We start from the raw sequence: 18178 nt of genomic DNA, 5'->3' as shown, positions 1-18178 counted from the left end.
GATGCCTCTGGCTTTGTCCTTTTTGCTTAGGATTGTTTTGAGAGTTTGAACTTTTTTTTTTTGGTTCCAAATATATTTTAGAATAGATTTTTCTAATTCTGTGAAAACCAATATTGGTATTTTGATAGTGATAACTTTTCATCTGTAAATTGTTTTGGGAAGTATGGCCATTTTAGCTATATTGATTCTTCCAACCAATGAGCATGAAATATATTTTCTATTCATTTGTGTTGTCTCTGATTTTTTTTAGCAGTATTTTGTAGTTCTCTTATAAAGATCTTTCATCTCTTTGGGTAGATGAACTACTAGGTACTTCATTTTCTTTGTGGCTGTTGTAAATGTGATTGTGTTCTTGCTTTCATTCTCAGCTAGAATGTTGTTGGAGTATAAGAATGCTACTGATTGTGTACATTGATTTTGTATGCTGAAACTTGACTGAATTCATGTATCAGTTCCAGGAGCCACTCCGGCTCCCCTTCTGTACCTGGGTTTTCCTTTGAGCCCCATTCCCTCCTGCAAGTGTCTCATTCATTCAGTTGCATGCTCAGTCTCCAACCACCACTTAAATCATGTCAGGTACACCTGATGAAGGAGAGAAAAAACATTCTCTGTGAGTCTGAAAAAGATTCTGGATTCCTGATAAGTGTGTACTGTGTCCCCCTGGTGGCTGGAGGAGGTGCATGATTGCTAGATCACAGCCATTAGCACCTTTGGGCTGCTGCTATTCCCAGCTTGGGTGGGCCTGAGTCTGGTGGCCAGGAGCCTACAGCAGGAGTGAGGCAGGTGGGCCCAGGTGTGCACAGAGGCCCCTCCTCCTGTTACCTGGCTGTCCTGCCCAGGACTGTCCTGCCAGCCTTCTGCCTTCCTCCTGTTCACCCAGTCACTGACCCAGGTCTTCCAGCCTCAGGGGTGGGGCTGCCAGGGCCTTCCCAGTGGCCTCCTCTCAGAACTAACCTAGGCTCCTGTCCCCAGCCCTGTACATGGGACTCTTCTCACACACAGATCCTGGGACCCACCAAGCTCTGCCCCTCCCGTGTGTAAGAACTGCCCATCCCCATGTGTCTGTTGTCCTCCAGACCACCCTCCATGTGGCCTCTCCTGGATAGAGGCTTTAGTGCATCAGGCCAAAACCTTCTGGGTTCTTGTGTCCCTGCACAGTCACAGAGGTGAGTGCCATCCCATGCCCCTGTCCTGAAGCAGTGACAGGCCCTGGGCTTGGCCCAGGCCTCCTCCCCTTTCCCACAGCCTCAGGACCCTGGGGATTGAAGGTCACCAGGTACAGGTTCTTCCCACGTGAATACTGTGTGGAGAGGGATGTCTGTGCCTATCTTTTTTTCATTTAATTGGTAAAGGGCTGAGTGGCTGGAGGCAGAGTGGGACTCAAGGTGTCTGCCCAGTCCTTACCCCAGGCTATGCCATCTGCAGCAGCCAGGGGCCACTGGGCCCCCTATCTCCCTCTTACTTCTGCCCACAGTTCCAGATGCCTCCATGGTGACTGAGAAGAGGATGTGCTGGGGATTCCTCAGTTGTAGGTGCATGCAGGGGTGAGCCGAATGGAGAGGGGATACAGCCACAGACTCAGGCCTGGGCAACCATCGATGGCTGTGTGGTAAAGTGAGCCCTAGATGGAAGGAGAACCCTCCCTCAGCTCCTGTGCCCATGGAAATCCAACACTTCAAAGATCTGTCTCATCTGGATTAGGTCATGTATCTAGAAATTGATGAAGGGACTCTGGGCCTTCATTCTGTAGAGCTGCTTCATTCTCTAGAGGGGCCTGGGGGCTGCCTGCAGGGGAGGAGGGGGCAGGAGAAACTGCCTGAGGCTGAGAACAAAGGGTGAGAGGGGAACACCTGGAGGCCCTGGCTTTGCAGGAGGAGGAGATCTGCTGCATTTATGGAGGTATTCACTCCTTCACATCAATTTCTGAAAAGTAAGTTTTTCTTCAATTTCTATTTTCAACTAGTAAAAAAAAAAAGAAAATGAAACAAGCAGAATGAACAGAGTGGTGGCAAGCACATTACGGAGAACTTCTCTTCCTGCACTACTTGAGAGTGAGCTGTCACGCTGACGCCCCATCTTAGAGATGCCACCTCATGCCCCATACTTTACTATGGTTTCCTTGCAAACCAGGACACTCTCCAGATAACCCCTGTACAAACTCCAAATTAGATTTCACTGCAGACATTATGACCATCTCATGCTCAGATGCCACTCAGGGTTCAGCAATTATCCAGGGAGCTGATGGATGTGGGCATTTCCTACTCCCTCATTTTCCTAAATACATACGTTATGGTGCTCTATTTGTCCCATTGATTGATCTGCATATTTTTGGAAATATGGAAAGCGATCTGGATTGATGGTGGTTATTTTTATTATGTGTAAATGAGAAATCCTCACTAACATGTTGGAAAAGTTTAACATTTTCATCCAGCATTTGGATGGTTTCATTTTTGCTAGTTCAGATTTTGTAGTCTAATGTAGAGCGAAAGAGAAATCTCTCATCAACATTGAAAAGCATCCTGTACTGTACTGGAATATTTCACGGCCAACTTTTTGCTATGACAATGAATAGCACAGTCAGCAGTCTAGTATCTCCATACTCTCTGGAACATGTTTGGGGCCTGGAACTGACTCTGGGATTGCTGGTTAGTGGGATGAGCACAGTGTCCACTGTCCTGGATACTGCCTGAGTAGACATCAAAGAAGTGATTCAATCTGGATTCCTACCCACAATGGAAGAAGTCTCTGATATTTCATTTCCTATCCACCAATTAGTAGAGACAGATTAAAAACATTTGTCAGTAGGAAGGGTGTGCAGGGGTAGACCCTTGTTCTCTTGATTGTGTCAGATATATAAAAGCTTTCACAGGTTTGTTCAGCATCTCTGAACTGCTCATGACATTTGCCCAAGAATTAGGTACATTTTATTTATATATTCTGCTTCTGATTTTTTGTCTATGGGGAATAGCATTACTTTTAAAAAAACAGAAATGTATCTGTGGTGAGGATTTCTTCTACTAGAAGTGAGCATGGTCAGGGCTGAAGAATGGTGAGAAAAGCCACTGCCAAGCGTGGAGTGGGCTGGGGACAAACCAGAAAGCATCACATTCTGGAAGCAGGGATAGAGGCAGGAATACCTGCCGGCCCCCAGGGCATCAGGACAGTGGTGAAGACTGACAGCCAGGCTGCTTGTAAATTAAGAGTGATCTTTAAAGTCTCTGTCTCCAAAAGATATCTAGCAACATCCCTGGGTGTATTACTAAACATAACATGGCAGAAGAATGAAATCCCATTAATTCTCTACTGGGTTACAAACCAAAATTCCAAAGTCAATAAGGTTCTTTGAAAATAGATATCTTTATTTTTAAAGTACAGTCTAATAAATTACTAAATAAAATAATCATGAATGTAATACATTTTCATATTAAATACTACATATTAAATACTAAAAATTTCTACAACAGACACTGTGGTTCAGGTCTGTAATCCCAGAGCAATTGGGAGGCAAAGATAAAAGGATTGCTTGAGGCCAGGAGTTGAAGACCAGCCTGGGCAACGTAGGAAGACCCAATCTCTACCTAAAAATAAAACAATTGCTAGGCATGATGGCATGCGCCTGTAGTCCCAGCTATTCTAGAGGCTGAGTCTAGAGGATCACTTGAGCCCAGGAGTTAGAGATTACGGTGAGTGATGACTATGCCACTTCACTCCAATATGGTTGACAGAATGAGAAAATGTAAAAAAAAAACCAAAAAAAAACCCATAACAATAAAAAGGATTAATACGATTCTTGGTCAGTGCATGGAAAGGATCCCTGAGGCCTGAAGTCCACCATGCTATTTTACTAGCAATACCGTTTAGAAGAATAAGGTCATGCTTCAGAGAAGTGTCTGCTTTTCCACAATCAAAGAAGTAGAAATAAAATGCTTTTTGCTGAGATTTCTTGTTCAGTTAAAACTTGTGCAGGAATTCCATCCATTAGCACCAAAAGAAAGTGGCAGAAGATGTTAAGAAAAATGGCTGCTAGGATCATCAGCAAACGTAATGAGTGGCATGAGATGTTGAGTCTACAATGTCCTCGTCATCTGCTGGGGGCCGGTGGGCTTGCTAAGGCTTGAACTCCTAGCTGTCCAGTAAGGCACAGTGGTAAGTAGACAGGTGCCTTCTCTGAAGGGACAGCGGGAACCAGACGAGGCTAACAAAGGCTTCCTGGTATCATCTTCCACCTTGGGAAAGATGAAGTGTTGGTTTAAGTGACTGAGAAAAACCTGTGTCTGTTCTCCTGGGTGATCCCTCCCATACACTCCCCATTTTGGAGCTTCTCCCCCAAATAAGGAACATGTTTTTCCCTCCAACCCTACTCCTGGCTGTGCAGCCCGTCCCAACCTCCACCCTCCTTCACCACACCACAGAGCCAGCCCAGGTCCTGTTACAGCCCTCAGGGACTCAGAACTGAGGCTGGTAATGAGGGGTCTGCACCCTCACTCAGGGCCTGATCCTCTCATAGAAGGGTCTAGAGGACCTGGGGGAGCTCTCTCCAAAGAGGTCTTGGATCCATGTTCCCTGGCCTTGGGTGGGCTTGCAGGCAAACCTCCTTCTTTCCCCTTCGCTCTCAGCCTCTCCTCACCCTGGGAGCTGCACCCATAGCTCTGAATGGGACTGCCCCTGCCCCGCCCCATTCATTCCCAGCCAAGCTCAGTGGCAACCATGGACCTCTAGCAGCAGCTCAGCTCCCCTGCCTGAGTCCACTCTGCTCCAGGCAGGGCCATCAGCTGGCTTAGGATCTGGAGTGTGCAGGAGGCAGAATGGCAGGGGCATCACCCCAGGGCCTGGCCAGGAATCCCATGGGTCCAAGGGGCTTGGCCATTTCCTAAACCTCACCCTGGACATGCTCTACTCTTCACCTTCCACCTTAACTGCTGGGACTTAAGCTGCTTTCTCTGGGAATGCAGCCTTAGGAACTGGGAGGAACTGGGTGGGCCAAGGCCCTCACAGCCCCCTCGTCCTGGAATTCCCCCAGGTCTCTCTCTTCTTTGCCTCTTCCAGGGACGCCCCTTCCCTTGACATCCTAGGTGAAACAGCCATGCTGCTCCTCTCCTATTGCGCGGACTGCCCATGCCTGAGTTCCTGCTGCCTGCAGGCCACACACCACTACCCTTCCCGAATAGAAACCTGCTCTGAAACAGGCCTGAATTGTCTAAACCCTCTTGAACTCAACAGGCCCTGAGCCTTGGTATGGGCCCCTCCCTTTCCCTCTGGCCCTGATGGTGAGAATCCATCAGAACCCAAAGTTGAGCTACCCAGGTCACTGCCAACAGGCGACACCAGGTCTCATTCATCTGTCTCATGTCAGGATGAGAAGGTCCCGGCCATGGGGAGGGGTGGGGCTCTGGGAATTCTCCTTTCCCTTCCTCCCACCTCCCCTATCTGTCTCTTGTTCCCCTCACAGTTTTGCCTACAGTACCTGTCACTCTAAAGGACTCTCCTAAGATGCCAGGGAGGGTGAAGCAGAGGATGATGAGGAGGCTCCAGGGACTGAGGCTGGTGGCCATGGCTTTGGTCTGGGCTGTGCCTGGGGCCACGGTGGGTGGTGCTGAAATGGAAACACAGGAGTGACAGCCCTTGTCCACGCCCCAAATCTGAGGAGATGCCTCCTCAGCTCCTGCTGCCCCAGGTCATCCTGGAAGGCAGAGGATTTGTCTCCCCTGCTATGAGGCAGCCGCTGTGACAGTTCCTGGGGTAGGAAGGGAGAGGGGGTGTCCCTGTCCTCAGGGAGTTCACATAGCTGCTGAGGGAAGCAAGGTGACAGCACAGCCCACCCTCCTGCTCTGGCAGAAGAGGAGGTGATGCCCCAGGGTCAGGGACGGGAGAGTCTCGGGGCTGGCATTTGAGGTGGTTTTGATGGATTTCTAGAAAGAGACCAAGGGAGAGGAAAGGAAAAGTAATCCTAGGTGGAGGGAAATCTAAGGAGAAAGGCCCAGAAACACAATGACACCTACAGTTTCGAGGCTGGCGAGAAATCCACAGTGAGTGGAGCAAAAGCAAGTGCAGTGAGGAAGAGGAGTCAGGAGGGAGAGAGAAGAGGAGGATGGGAGAGCCCAGGCATCCCCAGGAGGAGCCCCCCATGAGGGGTTCATGTTCTTACACTCACTGACACACTCACACACACACATAGACTCACACCCACTCACACCCATACACCCACACCCACCATACTCAGACACTCACAGACAAGGGTGTAACTCGATGGCATCTCCAGGGTGCTCCCAGTGCTCCCCTGACAGTTACCTGTGGGTTCCAGCCTCTTCTTCCTGTGCATCAGGAAGTCCCTAAGCCAGCTCTTGCAGTCTCCCATCGAGACCTTCTGGAAGAACATGGTTAGTTCGCTGTCCTCCCACTTCTCTTTCATCTGCCTGGCTCCAGCCTGAACCACTGTCCACTTTCTGTTGTTTGAGTCAAAGAGGAGGAACTTCTGTCCATTGAAGCTGAACTGCCAAGATCCATGGATGGGTCCGTCGACTTCACACTCACAAGACATCCTGGCCTGCAGCGTGAGGGTTCCTGCCCCAATCAGAAAGAGATCAGCTCTGGTCTTTACACATTCTCTTCCCTGTCCCACATCCTCCTATGCTGAGACCCTTCTCATCTGGTCCTGTTGCCTCCTCCAAGTCCTGCCCTTGCTGCTGGGCTTCATGGAGGTCCCATGTCTAATTTTTCTCCCCACACAAAGTGCAGCCCCTGAGCCCACACTCTGCTCCCTTCTGTCCTTGGTCTCCTCCACTCACCGCTGGGTGTGAAATCCTTCAGCTCATTGTCAGCCAGTTTCATTCTGAGCCTCCGCCCTGCCTCTTTCAGCATTTCCAATTGTTTTCCCCAGGCATCTGTGACATCCAGCTGCTCTTCTAGGTGACCCATAGATAAGACCTTGTCACTGCCACAGTCATAGGAGAGGAAATTCTTCTGATCCACCTGGCCTTGGACCTCACACCACTGTTGTCCATGTCTGGGCAAATGAGTGATGTTGAAGTTATACCAGAGAGAGTGAGCATCTATGGAAAAAAAGAAAAAACACCGGAGAGTGTTGGTGTGGGGGAACGACCCCAAACACTGGGACAGCAAGGGGGTTTCCTGAAGGGCTGGGGTAGCAGAGCATGGATTTCTCTTCCTCGACGGTGGTCTCTGCCTGTAGAGGAACCATGGGTCACCAACATGTCCATCTCCCCACTCTGCCCAGACCTATACTCACATCCGTCAGCACAGCACCCTGCCAGGGAGGTGGCAGGCCTGCTACAGGAGGAAGGACTTAGACGGCAGGATCTTCAGGAGCAGCTCAGGTGGACTGCAGGAGGCGGGAGAGTGTGGGAAGGCACCCTGAGGATGTTGGAGCATGGTGCAGTGGGTACGATGTAGTCAACATTGGATAAGGGTGAGTTCATTTATTATGGGTAACAAGACATGGTAAGTTCCCTGGAATGTGGTCATCTGCTAGGAGGTTGCCCTTGGAACCTTAGAGAAAGGAATGACCCACACCGCATGAAACAGAAAACCCAGGTCTTACATGGCAGGTTGTAGAGGAAGGAACAAAAGACTAAGAGAAGTGCCCATGCCACAGTGACTGCAGTATGGAATCCAGAACAATGTCCACCCTCTGTGCTCAAGGGAAGCCTGGAAGACTCCTGTTTACCCAGCATATAAAGAAGGCCCCAGGAGAAGGCAGCAGACTGTCAAGAAGCTCAGGGATGCCTGTTGCTGAAGGCCAGGGTCCGGGGTAGGAGATGCTCTTCCTGAAATGGGCTCCCGGTAGTAATGGGGGTGGAAAATCCTGAAATAACAGATCTCAAGAGGAGGCCGTCAACTGTCAGCAGGAAGGAGGGTGCAATGATGGAAATAATTAGAGAAGTCACAATGCCAGCTGGGGACCTCAGTCTTACAAAGCTATGCCCCATAGAAAAAAAGGGTCCAAGATCCAAAAGAGATGGAGACTCCACCCGGATACTACTAGATTTAAATAATTACCACAAAGACAAAATGCAAGGATGGATGACCAGGAGGCTGAAAGTTGCCACCCCAGGAAATAACTGAGCTCCTTTGCCCAGCTTTGAGATCTGAGCCACATCTCAGATGCAGAGTCCCTTACTAGAAGGAGAGCCCAGAGCCCCTGGTGGGCCCCTTCAACCCCACAGCAACTGCAATGACTCCTTCAGACTTCCCCACAGAGCAACAAGGACATTCACTCTGGTAACTGTACACCATGAAACAGCAAATACCCAGACACTCCTAGTGGACACAGTGTGCGATCTGAGCTCTTCCCTGAGATGTGAAGCATTAACTTGCTCCCCTCTTACTCATGAGGTGCATTTGGAGCAAAGTAACAGATGGACGCCTGTGTCAGGTCCAGCTTAGAGGGATGTGCTGGGTTCATAGACCCATTCGATGGTAATTTCACATTTCCTGGATTTCTACCGGGAATGGTTAGTGTTTGTAGTTAATGTAGTAACTATTATAGGTTGTGCTGGTCATATGACATCCCCTGTCACTACTGAATGCTGCTCTGGTAGCTGGGATGCAGCCATACACACTCTCATGAGGAGTGTTGCTGGACCTGCCACTATGGCTATTTGACCCTGGACTCCCTAAGATCCCAGAGGCATGTGTGGTTGGAAAAGGTGCTATGTGGATTTCATGGCTATTCCCAACCACGGAATCACAACAGGGTCCCCTGCTGCTCAGAAGCAAGGCTGTGCCACTCACAGCAATGAAATCCCCTCACTTAAAAGTGGCTCCAGGTGTGGTTCTGGGCCCTGGTGGAGATGGGCCTCCATCTATGGGAGGGCAGTGACCACACAGCCTCAGAGCTGCCCATCACACAGTGGGCTCTTCACCCTCTAGGTCATTAGGAAGGTAGGCCCAGCAGTGAGAAGATGCAGGTGTTCTCCTGGGATGGGCCGGAGCAGGGCCACAGGGAACCAAGAAGCTGCACAAGCAGTTGGCCCCGATCCCCAGGATACCACATGCGAGCACCCCTCACCCTCAGCTCACACCTGAGGCTTCAGGGAGGGTCCCTGATCGCCCCAAGGGACCGATGATGCCACTCTGCAGCAAAGCAGGGGAGCATTGGCCCCGAACCATAGAACCTCCACTCATATCCATCACATCCACACCACCCAGAAGCCACAGGCAGAGTCGGACACACCTGTGACTCTTCAACTTACACCACTTGGAGATGACACCCCAGGGGATGGGGCAGCAATTGCCAGGACACAGCATGTGCCCTCATCTGGGTTCAGCAACCTAGGATGGTGTCCACATCTGGTCTCCCTTTTATTTGCAAGTTGCCATTGCCTGCTGTTCCTCTATAAAGGGACAGGACTTGACACACAGAGTACCCATGGCCAGCAAGGACCAAAGTGCCTTCAGCTTTTCCTTTCTAGAAAGCGTTTGCTGATACCTGTCTGCTTAGTGACTACTCTATATGACGCTGGCTCCCCAGTAGGAAGAACAGGCGGGTCTGGGATCCAAGGGCAGTAGTGGGCGCCTCTACCCACGGGCGCTCCCAGGGTCATCCTGGGGGACATGGTACTTCCCATCCCCCCTGCATTAGGTTTTGTGGAAAGCATGGGGTGTGTTTGCTGGGGTGTGTCCGCTGGGGTGTGTGATCAGGCAAAGGGGGTGAAGGTGTTATTTGGTGGAGGAGGTGCTAAGGGCCCCTTCTTGGATGGGGAGGTGAGGGAGGCCTGTGGGGTGACAGGGCTGGGCTGAGATGGGGAGTGAAAGGATGCGTCCTGAGTAGTGGAAGTGAATGGTGAGGGGAGGAGTAGGAAGTGTCTGCTGAGCCGCTGGGGGCAGTTGAGTGTCTGCAGCAAAGCGCAGGGGGAAGTTCCAGGGCATGGAGCCCTGGGGATGCTGGAGGGTTTGTGTGGTAGAGAGCCGGTGAGAGCAGAGAGACCTGTGGCTGATTGGGGTGTCAGTGATCGCGTCTCTGTGGAACCCCCCTTCACCCCTGTCTTGACCCCAGCTCGAGTTCCAGGGGCTCTGGTTTCTCCTTCCCGAGGGCGAGTGGGGCTGCGGGGCTCCACCAAGGGATCCCCTTCCCACCTAGCCCTCTGCAGCTTTTTGGCCCCTCCACCCTCCTGCGGTTCCTTTTTCGCCTTCTTTGACCCCCCTCCTGCCCTGCGGGGCAAGCAGCAGCCTCAGGAAGCGGACCTGGCGAAAAAGAGCAGCGAATGGGAACTGAGCGAGGGGGCAGACCGGGGAGATCGCGCCGGTCCTTCTAGAAGCCTTCCCTCCTCTGAAACGCGCTGCAGTCCACAGCCCCCCAGGTTTGGCCCCTGCCCCGCTGAGGCTCCATCCCCAAACTTACCGGCCCGCCCCGTCCCGGACCAGTCGGATAGCAGGTACAGAGTCAGGAGGCACAGAAGGATCGCAGGGCTGGCGGCCACTGCCATTGTAGACTTGGAGCGCAGCTGACTGGAGGAGCGGTCGATGTGGGGACCGGCGGATGAATCACTTCCACCCTCCCATGCCTGCTAGTGGTTGCGTACGCTCCGGCCCGCCCCGCCCCTCTCCGTCCCGTCCCGTCCCGCCCCGCCCACGGCGCCGGCAGCAGTCGTGCGCCGCGCCCCGCGCAGGGATCCAGGGGGGCCTACGCCTGCCCAAGTTTGAAGGGCTGCTCCGCCCTATCCCGCCCCGTCTCGCCCTTCCCCGCCCCACCCCGGGCTGGGACCTGGGGAGCCTAAGCCTGCTCTTGTTTGGGGATGCTCCGCCCCATGCCGCTCCGGGCTCGTGGCCTGACAGCGGCCCCCTCTAGCCAACACTTACCCTCCACCCTGGGCGCCGCGCGGGCCAGGACACGGTTCCTTCTTGACCGCCTCATTTAATTTTTTAACACAGCATTTATTATTACCCCAGTGTAAGCACTGATGCACAGGAAAGCGAAGAAACTTGCACAGGGATATTCAGTGGCGGTCGCGTCACCGCCTCTGTCAGCGACACCCGCCCTCCTTCAGCCTGCGCCCAGAGTCCCCGCCCCGCTCCGTCCAGGGCGCAGCGGCTTCCCAGTCCGCAGTGGACCTTCTTTGCCTCTCCACTAAAAGCTGAGGCGGTCTTTGAGTATATTCTACATGCCTTTATGACTTCTGGAAAAAAAGGAAAGAAAAGAAAGTCCTAGTGGCCGACCGTGATCAGTCATCATGTGATCAATTGTGTTTCCATGGAGAGCAGAAGCCGAGGGAGGGGTCTACGCATGCGTGGGGCTCACTTAGCTGCACACTCATCTGTGGCCAACTACACCCAAATCCATGGGCCTAGGGCGGGTTTCCTATTTCAGTTGTGAGGTCTCCCGCTCTCCCTGAAGTCAGCAAATGCCAGGCCCACCCTGAGGACAGCTGGAGCTCTGAGCCCAGGCCGTGGCCTCTTCATGGCCCTGGGGGTGCTGTGAGGGGGTGGAAGTGAAAGCAAGACCCACCATCAGGACTCAGGCGTGTTTTTCAGACCCACAGAGGATGATTTTTCTCTCCATCACCTGGTGAGCCTGCCATGATTTAAGGATGGTTGGAGGCTGAGTGAACCAGTGAATGAATGAGAGAGTTGTGGGAGTGAATGGGGCTCAGAGGAACAGCACAGGTGCAGAGGGGAGCTGGAGCGGAGGTTGTAACCCCCAGGGGCCTGAAGGTGGCAGCATGGAGGTTGGTAATATTTTTTTTTTTTTTTTTTTTTTGCCTTTTTTCCTTTTTTAGTTGTTGGGTTTTGTTTGTTGTTTTCTTGGTTGGTTGGTTGTGAGACAGAGTCGCACTCTGTAGCCCAGACTGGAGTGCAGTGGGACGATCTCAGCTCACTACAATCTCTGCCACCCGGGTTCAAGCGATTCTCCTCCCTCAGCCTCCCGAGTAGCTGGAATTAGAGGCGCCTACCACCACCTCCGGCTAACTTTTGCAATTTTAGTAGAGACAGGGTCTCACCATGTTGGCCATGCTGGTGTCGAACTCCAGGCCTCAGGTGATCTGCCTGCCTCGGCCTCCCAAAGTGTTGGGATTACAGGCGTGAGCCACTGCGCCTGGCACCAACTTGGAAATTTCAGTCTCCACCTGGTGTCCACAAAGATTTTCCAAGGAAGAGTAACTTTGGTTTTCAACCAGTCTGGGAGTGCTTCATCAGGATAGAATCTTCTAGAAAACATAGTGTGATGACGGACAGCAAACTGCTTCTTCAGCTGGTTTGATTGAGCCTAGAGTGCACCAGGGCCAGGAAAATCTTGTCTTTTTTCTTGCTTTTTTTTTTTTTTTTTGAGACGTTGTCTCATACTGTTGCCCGGGTGGTGTGCAGTGGCGTGATCTAGGCTTGCTGCAACCTCCGCCTGCCAGGTTCAAGCGATTCTCCTGCCTCAGCCTCCTGAGTAGCTAGGATTACAGGCACCTCCCACCATGCCTGGCTAGTTTTTTTGTATTTTTAGTTGAGATGGGGTTTCACTATGTTGGCCAGGCTGGTCTCGTGATCCCCTCCATACCTGTGTTCCATTTAGTATACTGAGGTTTTCTTTGGTTGGTTAAAAGTTATATATTCTAGTTTTCTTCTCAGGGTGGCTGCCCTTTACCTATGACTCAACCAATATGTATCACATTTATTGGTATTAATGGTTTCATTTTATTCCTAATTTTAGAAGTATCAGCATGTTTTCCTATTCCTTTTGCGTGCCACCTCCAGCCCCATTTTCCTGATATCTTTCCTAGCTGTAATTCTCGGTTATTCTTAGCTACACTTCTTTCTGTAATTCTAACTTCACATTTCCCTTGTTGTGAGATAACAGTAATCTGGAACAGATTCTTTGATCACTTGTCCTCCTCGGTTCTCTTGTCACATCTCCTGTGTTTCTCCTGCTATTGAGGTACCTTCCTCTAAACTATTTCCAACTTGGTTTTTAGTAGGCAAATATACTTCAGGTTTTCTGTGTTTCGAATATTTCTAAAATACTGTGGTGGGCAGGACTCGGTAGCTGCCCCTTCAAGTTTCCTGTACCTTTTCTAGAACGATATGTTCTAGAAAACACTGATGATAGGACAACTAGCTGCTGTCTTAGCCTGTTTGTTTAAGCCTGGAGCACACCAGGGGCAGGAAAATTCAGTATTTTAAGCAAAGAAAGAATGTGTGTGAAAGTGGGAATGGAAATGGGAAAGGAAAGGGGGCCAGGAAGAAGGGGATGGAAAGAATAAGGGGTGAGGGGCCTAGAGAAACCAGCTGCTCCTAGTCTAGGCACCGCTAGTCTAGGTACTGTGAGTTTAGGCAACGCTAGTCTAGGCTCTGCACAGTCATAATTAAAAGCTACTAATCAGTTGACCTTAAAATAGATTTTCCTGGGTTCTCTGAGTGGGCCCAGTGCCATCACATGAGCTCTAAAAAGCAGAAAATTTTCTCAGGCTGGAGCCAAGAAAGATGCGTCCAATGTCAGAGAGATTCTAAGCATGAGAAGGATTCCATGCACTGTTGCTGACTCTGAGATGTGGGGACCATGAGCAAGACTGGAGAGGGGCCTCTAGGAGTTAGGGAAGGGCTGCAGCTGACAGCCAGCAGGGAAGCTGGGACCTCAGTCCCACAGGTCCAAGCACTGGATTCTGCCAGCAACCTGAATGCACAAATGCTTCCCAGCACCTCCCAATCAGAGCCCAGCTGGTGGACACCTTGACCTTGACCTTGACCTTAAGGACTGGGAGCAGAGAAACCAATCAAGCCATGTCAGGCTTGTGACCTAGAGGACTGTGAAATAATAAAGATGTACTGATTTAAGCAGGTAAGTATGTGGGTGGCAATTTGTTATCACTGCAACAGAAAAGATACCTTCCTATTTAAATGAGAATTTGACTGGATAAAAAATTCTAGGCTCTAGTTCTTTTCCTTCATATTTGGGAAAGAATACTCTGTTGTTATCTTGCAACCAGGGTTGTTGTTGTGTAGCCTGAGGGCCAAGTGTTTCCTTCTTCCTTCGATTGTTTCTCTGGGGTAATATGAGGGAGGGAGCCAGAAGCCTGAGCTTATTTCCTGTCTTCACCCAGTGGATTTGTACTGTTCTAGGCCTTTAGTCACAGTCTCAAGGAGGTGGAGAATGGTTTCTACTTTAACCTACCTTTTCACAGATGCATTTGTAGATTGTACAAGCTTACTGTTTTTCTCTTATTCGACTAGTGCTAGTCTTCTCTCTTCCTATTTTATAAATATTAAACTTATTGAGATGTAATTTACAGACAATACTCCTTTGTGAACATAGGAGCTTAAAGTCTCTTATCTTTGGGAGCGTATTGAAATACATAGGCATTTGGCCATATTATAAGATGTGTTCCCAGGCTATAAACGTTAAACAGATGAATGATATTACTTCAGTCATGAATCATCTTACCAATCTGTCAATTCTGTAGAAAATCACGTTTCTAGCAGTGCTTGCTTCAGGTTTGCAGAAGAGAAAAACAGCAATGTTTTCACTGAACATTGACTTTTAGACAAAATGAAGGCTAGAACTACATTAAATTCATTTTTACTTCCTATCATTTCTATATTTTATAGATTTCATAAAATCGGCCCACAGTCTTAATTTATGATAATTGTAATAGATATCTTAGTAAAACACCCAGTCTCTTTCAGTTATTGGAAACACTTATAAATTCTAGGCTTTAACAATAAATAGCACATTGTAGAACAGCAGTGTCGTTTAAAAACTGAACTTACTTGAATTAATCAGACATGACAAGATATTTTATGACCCTAACAGAAGCTTAATGAACAATGTTGAATAGATTTCAATACTTTTTTATAATGTATCTAAACTGTGTCAATTATGTTAACACTGCCTTTGAGAAGAAATCATCAATTTTTGATTTAACATACAGGATGGCACCCTAGAAAATGTTAAAACATCAGGAGAATTGTACCTTTAAGAGTGGAAATGAGCAATGAAAATACACACTACCAGAGTCACCTCCTGGGACGCCTAGATATTTACTTGTGATTTGAGCATTTTTCTGCCTAGAAACAGCAAAACTGACAGTTTAGCTCTAACTGGCAGGCACCACATGACATAGCAACAACAGAGCAAGAAAACCAGAAATATCTTTTGCTCAAAATAAAGTTATTTCAAATCTTGTTTTAAAAGCTTTTTTGCTAAGGTGCCTCCTCTACCCAAGAAACTAACACAGAGCCACAGCAGCAACAATGATGCCCAGCGAGAGCAGCACTGCGCGTGTAAAATCCAGTAAAGCACTCTGCCCTGAGGATTCGTCACTGCAGCTGTCCTGAGGGTTAGAATGTTTTCTACCTGACTGCTCCGGGAATGTGCGAGCCAAAAAATGAACAAAAATGATCCCTGGCTTGTGGAGATCCACAGGCGTTGAACAGAATCCAACATAATATCTCTGCAGAACACAACCTCACGTCGGCAGCAGAGGCTTCCTGCAGTAAAAAAGCCATGCCACAAAAAAGCTCAGAAACCTGCAGAATATATCAAGAGTCAAATCACAGTAAGTGAGTGAGCCAATCCCACAGAGTACGTTCGGCCCTGAAGAACTACAGATATTAGAACTAAAAAGAAAATAGTAAAATATGTATCCTTAAATCATTAAAGACATAAAAGAATAAAACCCACTGCAACCATTGAGACATTGTCAAAAAGACTAGTTATATCTGAAATAGAAAGAACCAAGCAGCACTTACAACAATGAAAAATATGTTAATTAAAATTTGAAACTCAACACACTGAGAAGCAGCATATTAAATATAAGATGAAGTCACTGACCTGGATGGATCTGAATAAATCATTCAAAATTTGGTAGAGAGAGAGTTTCATGCTGAAACTGCAAGAGAGAAGTATAGAGATAGGGATGTACAAGGAAAAGGGCCAACCTGCCTCTAATTGGACTTCCAAAAGCAGAGAAGAAAATGAGGGAGAGGAAATTTTCAAAGAGCGAATGGCTAAGAACTTTTTCAGATTTTATGAAAGACATAGATTCTTAATTTTAGGAAACATAATCAATCTCAATTAGAATAAATAAAAATAAAGTAACTCCAATTAATGAAATTGGAGAATATCTTAAAGGTTGTCTTCAAGAAAAGTATGTTTAAAGAGAACAACTTAAAAGGGAAAAATTTAAAAGCAATTATTGATAAAATATAATCAATAGGAAAGACAATCAATTTGACAACAGCCTCCTAGCCAGTTTTTAAAATTCGCAGCCATTGTCTCTCAAAATATGCCTTCTGTGTTGTTTTACCTGCCCTTTTAGGATTCCAATTAAATGTGGGGTGAACCTTTCCACAGTGTCTGCCACAGCAGTTGTGGCTTCTGAATTTTACTGTCTCTTCTAAATTTTTCCACTCTTCAGTCTTCCTGTACTGCATTCCAAATGGTTTCTCTTTCTTGACCTACCTTCCAGCTTACACTTCTCTCTTCAGCTCTAATTTGCTATTAAAGCCATCTGTTGAGTTCTTCATTCCAGTTATTTAGTTTTATACTTATAGATTATTCCATAGTGCATATATCTTACATTTGAAGTAATGAATTTTTTTCTGTTGTTTTTTCATTTTTTTAAGTTATTAAATCATAGTAAGCATAGTTATTTTTAAATCCCTGCCTGATAATTCTAATTTTTTTTTTTTTTTTTTTTTTGAAACAGAGTCTTGCTCTGTCTTCTGGGCTGAAGTGCAGTGGTGTCATCTCGGCTGACTGCAACCTCCACTTCCTGGGTTCAATTGATTCTCGTGCTTTAGCCTCCTGAGTAGCTGGGACTATAGACATGCCCAATTAAGGAAGGAGACCACTCCTACTCCCCACACCTTGCCTAGTTCACAAGACAGGAGGAGAGAGAAAGCAAAAAGTTAGAAAGAAACCAAAGTAAGATAAATAGCCAGACAACCTCGGCACCACCACCCTGCCCTAGGAGTTAAAAAAATAATAATAACATGAATCCCTGACCTAAACTACTTATGTTATCTGTAAATTCCAGACACTGTATGATAAAAGCATTGTAAAACTTTTTGTTCTGTTAGCTGAGGCATGTAGCCCCCAGTCACGTTTCCCATGCTTGCTCGATTTATCACGACCCTTTCACGTGGACCCCTTAAAGTTGTAAGCCTTTAAAAAGGCCAAGAACTTCTTTTTGGGGGAGCTGGGCTCTTAAGACGCGAGTCTGCTGACACTCCCGGCGGAATAAAAAACGTCTTCCTTCTTTAATCCGGTGTCTGAGGAGTTTTGTGTGTAGCTCTCCTGCTACATTTCTTGGTTCCCTGACTGGGAAGCGAGGTGATTAACCAACTGTCGAAGCAGCCCCTTAGGCAGCTTATGCCTGCCCTGTAGAGCATCCCTGTGGGGGACGCTGGCCAGCTTGAGTGATGCGGATCCTGAGAGCGTTCCCAGGTAGGCATTTGCCCTGGTGGAATGCCTCGTCAGAGCAGTACACAGCAGGCCCCCACGGAGGATCAAGGCAGTGACTGAACACCGGGAAGGAACTGGCACTTTCAGTCCGGACATCTGAAACTTGGTAAGACTGGTCTTTGGAACTTGCGCACTCCATTTGAGTGGAAGTGTGGCCTGATCACCCACGGCGTGCCTGTATGGGCACTTTGGTTTCTGTTTTTGACTTGACTTGCTTGACACTGTGGTTTTAGTTTGATTTTGATTTAGTGTGAATTAGACGAGTGAGTGATCTTTTACCCTTTCCTTCTTACAGTGTGAATGTTGTTTTGTCTCGAAAAAAAAATAGGTCAGACACAAAGTAAGCCCACTCCACTAGGAACTGTGTTAAAAAAAAAATTCAAAAAGAAAAAAGGAAAGTCATCAAATCATCAAAACTTACTCTATTAAAATGCATGTTATAGAACCTTAAAAAAGGTTTTGCAGGAGACTATAGAGTTAAGTTAACCTCCTAGAGGTTAAGAACTCTGTGTGAATTAGAACTGCCCTCTTTTGCTGTTGGATGTCCCATGGAAGGAACTATAGACAGAGAACAATTAGCCATGTATTTAAGGTGGTGACAGGGGTCGGAGGACAGCCAGTGTACCTAGATCAAATTCCTTTATATTGACTCATGGTTAAATATAATATAGACAAAACCAGCATAAATTTAGCCCTGTTTAACAGCTTATTGCAAAAAAGCCAAAAGTAAAAGTAAGAGCAGCTTCACCAGCAGACACAGAGTTAAAAAAG

The 18178-nt window shown here is 48.0% G+C and overlaps 1 protein-coding gene across 1 annotated transcript; it reads right to left on the bottom strand.

Moving 5' to 3' along the window:
• Nucleotides 1-3185: 3185 nt before the first annotated feature.
• LOC112623190 (UL16-binding protein 3-like) lies at nucleotides 3186-11222 on the bottom strand. Its single transcript, XM_025383438.1, has 7 exons — nucleotides 11176-11222; nucleotides 10904-11086; nucleotides 10361-10526; nucleotides 6786-7049; nucleotides 6289-6561; nucleotides 5465-5593; nucleotides 3186-4226 (listed from the first exon to the last, which is right to left on the bottom strand). Exons 3-7 carry the CDS (start codon nucleotides 10443-10445, stop codon nucleotides 4216-4218), a joined length of 762 nt encoding a protein of 253 aa, XP_025239223.1. The 5' UTR covers nucleotides 10446-10526; nucleotides 10904-11086; nucleotides 11176-11222; the 3' UTR covers nucleotides 3186-4215.
• Between the last annotated feature and the right edge of the window lie 6956 nt (nucleotides 11223-18178).

This window comes from Theropithecus gelada, chromosome 4, assembly GCF_003255815.1.
Source record: "Theropithecus gelada isolate Dixy chromosome 4, Tgel_1.0, whole genome shotgun sequence".
NCBI lineage: Eukaryota > Metazoa > Chordata > Mammalia > Primates > Cercopithecidae > Theropithecus > Theropithecus gelada.
This window is presented reverse-complemented; position numbering and strand designations above follow the sequence as displayed.

Coding starts and splice junctions, on each gene's coding strand:
- LOC112623190 (XM_025383438.1), bottom strand. CDS start 10,445: ATGGCAGTGGCCGCCAGCCCTGCGATCCTTCTGTGCCTCCTGACTCTG. Junction 7,050..10,360: donor GTCCGGGACGGGGCGGGCCG/GTAAGTTTGGGG, acceptor TTTTTTCCATAG/ATGCTCACTCTCTCTGGTAT. Junction 6,562..6,785: donor GAAGGATTTCACACCCAGCG/GTGAGTGGAGGA, acceptor TGATTGGGGCAG/GAACCCTCACGCTGCAGGCC.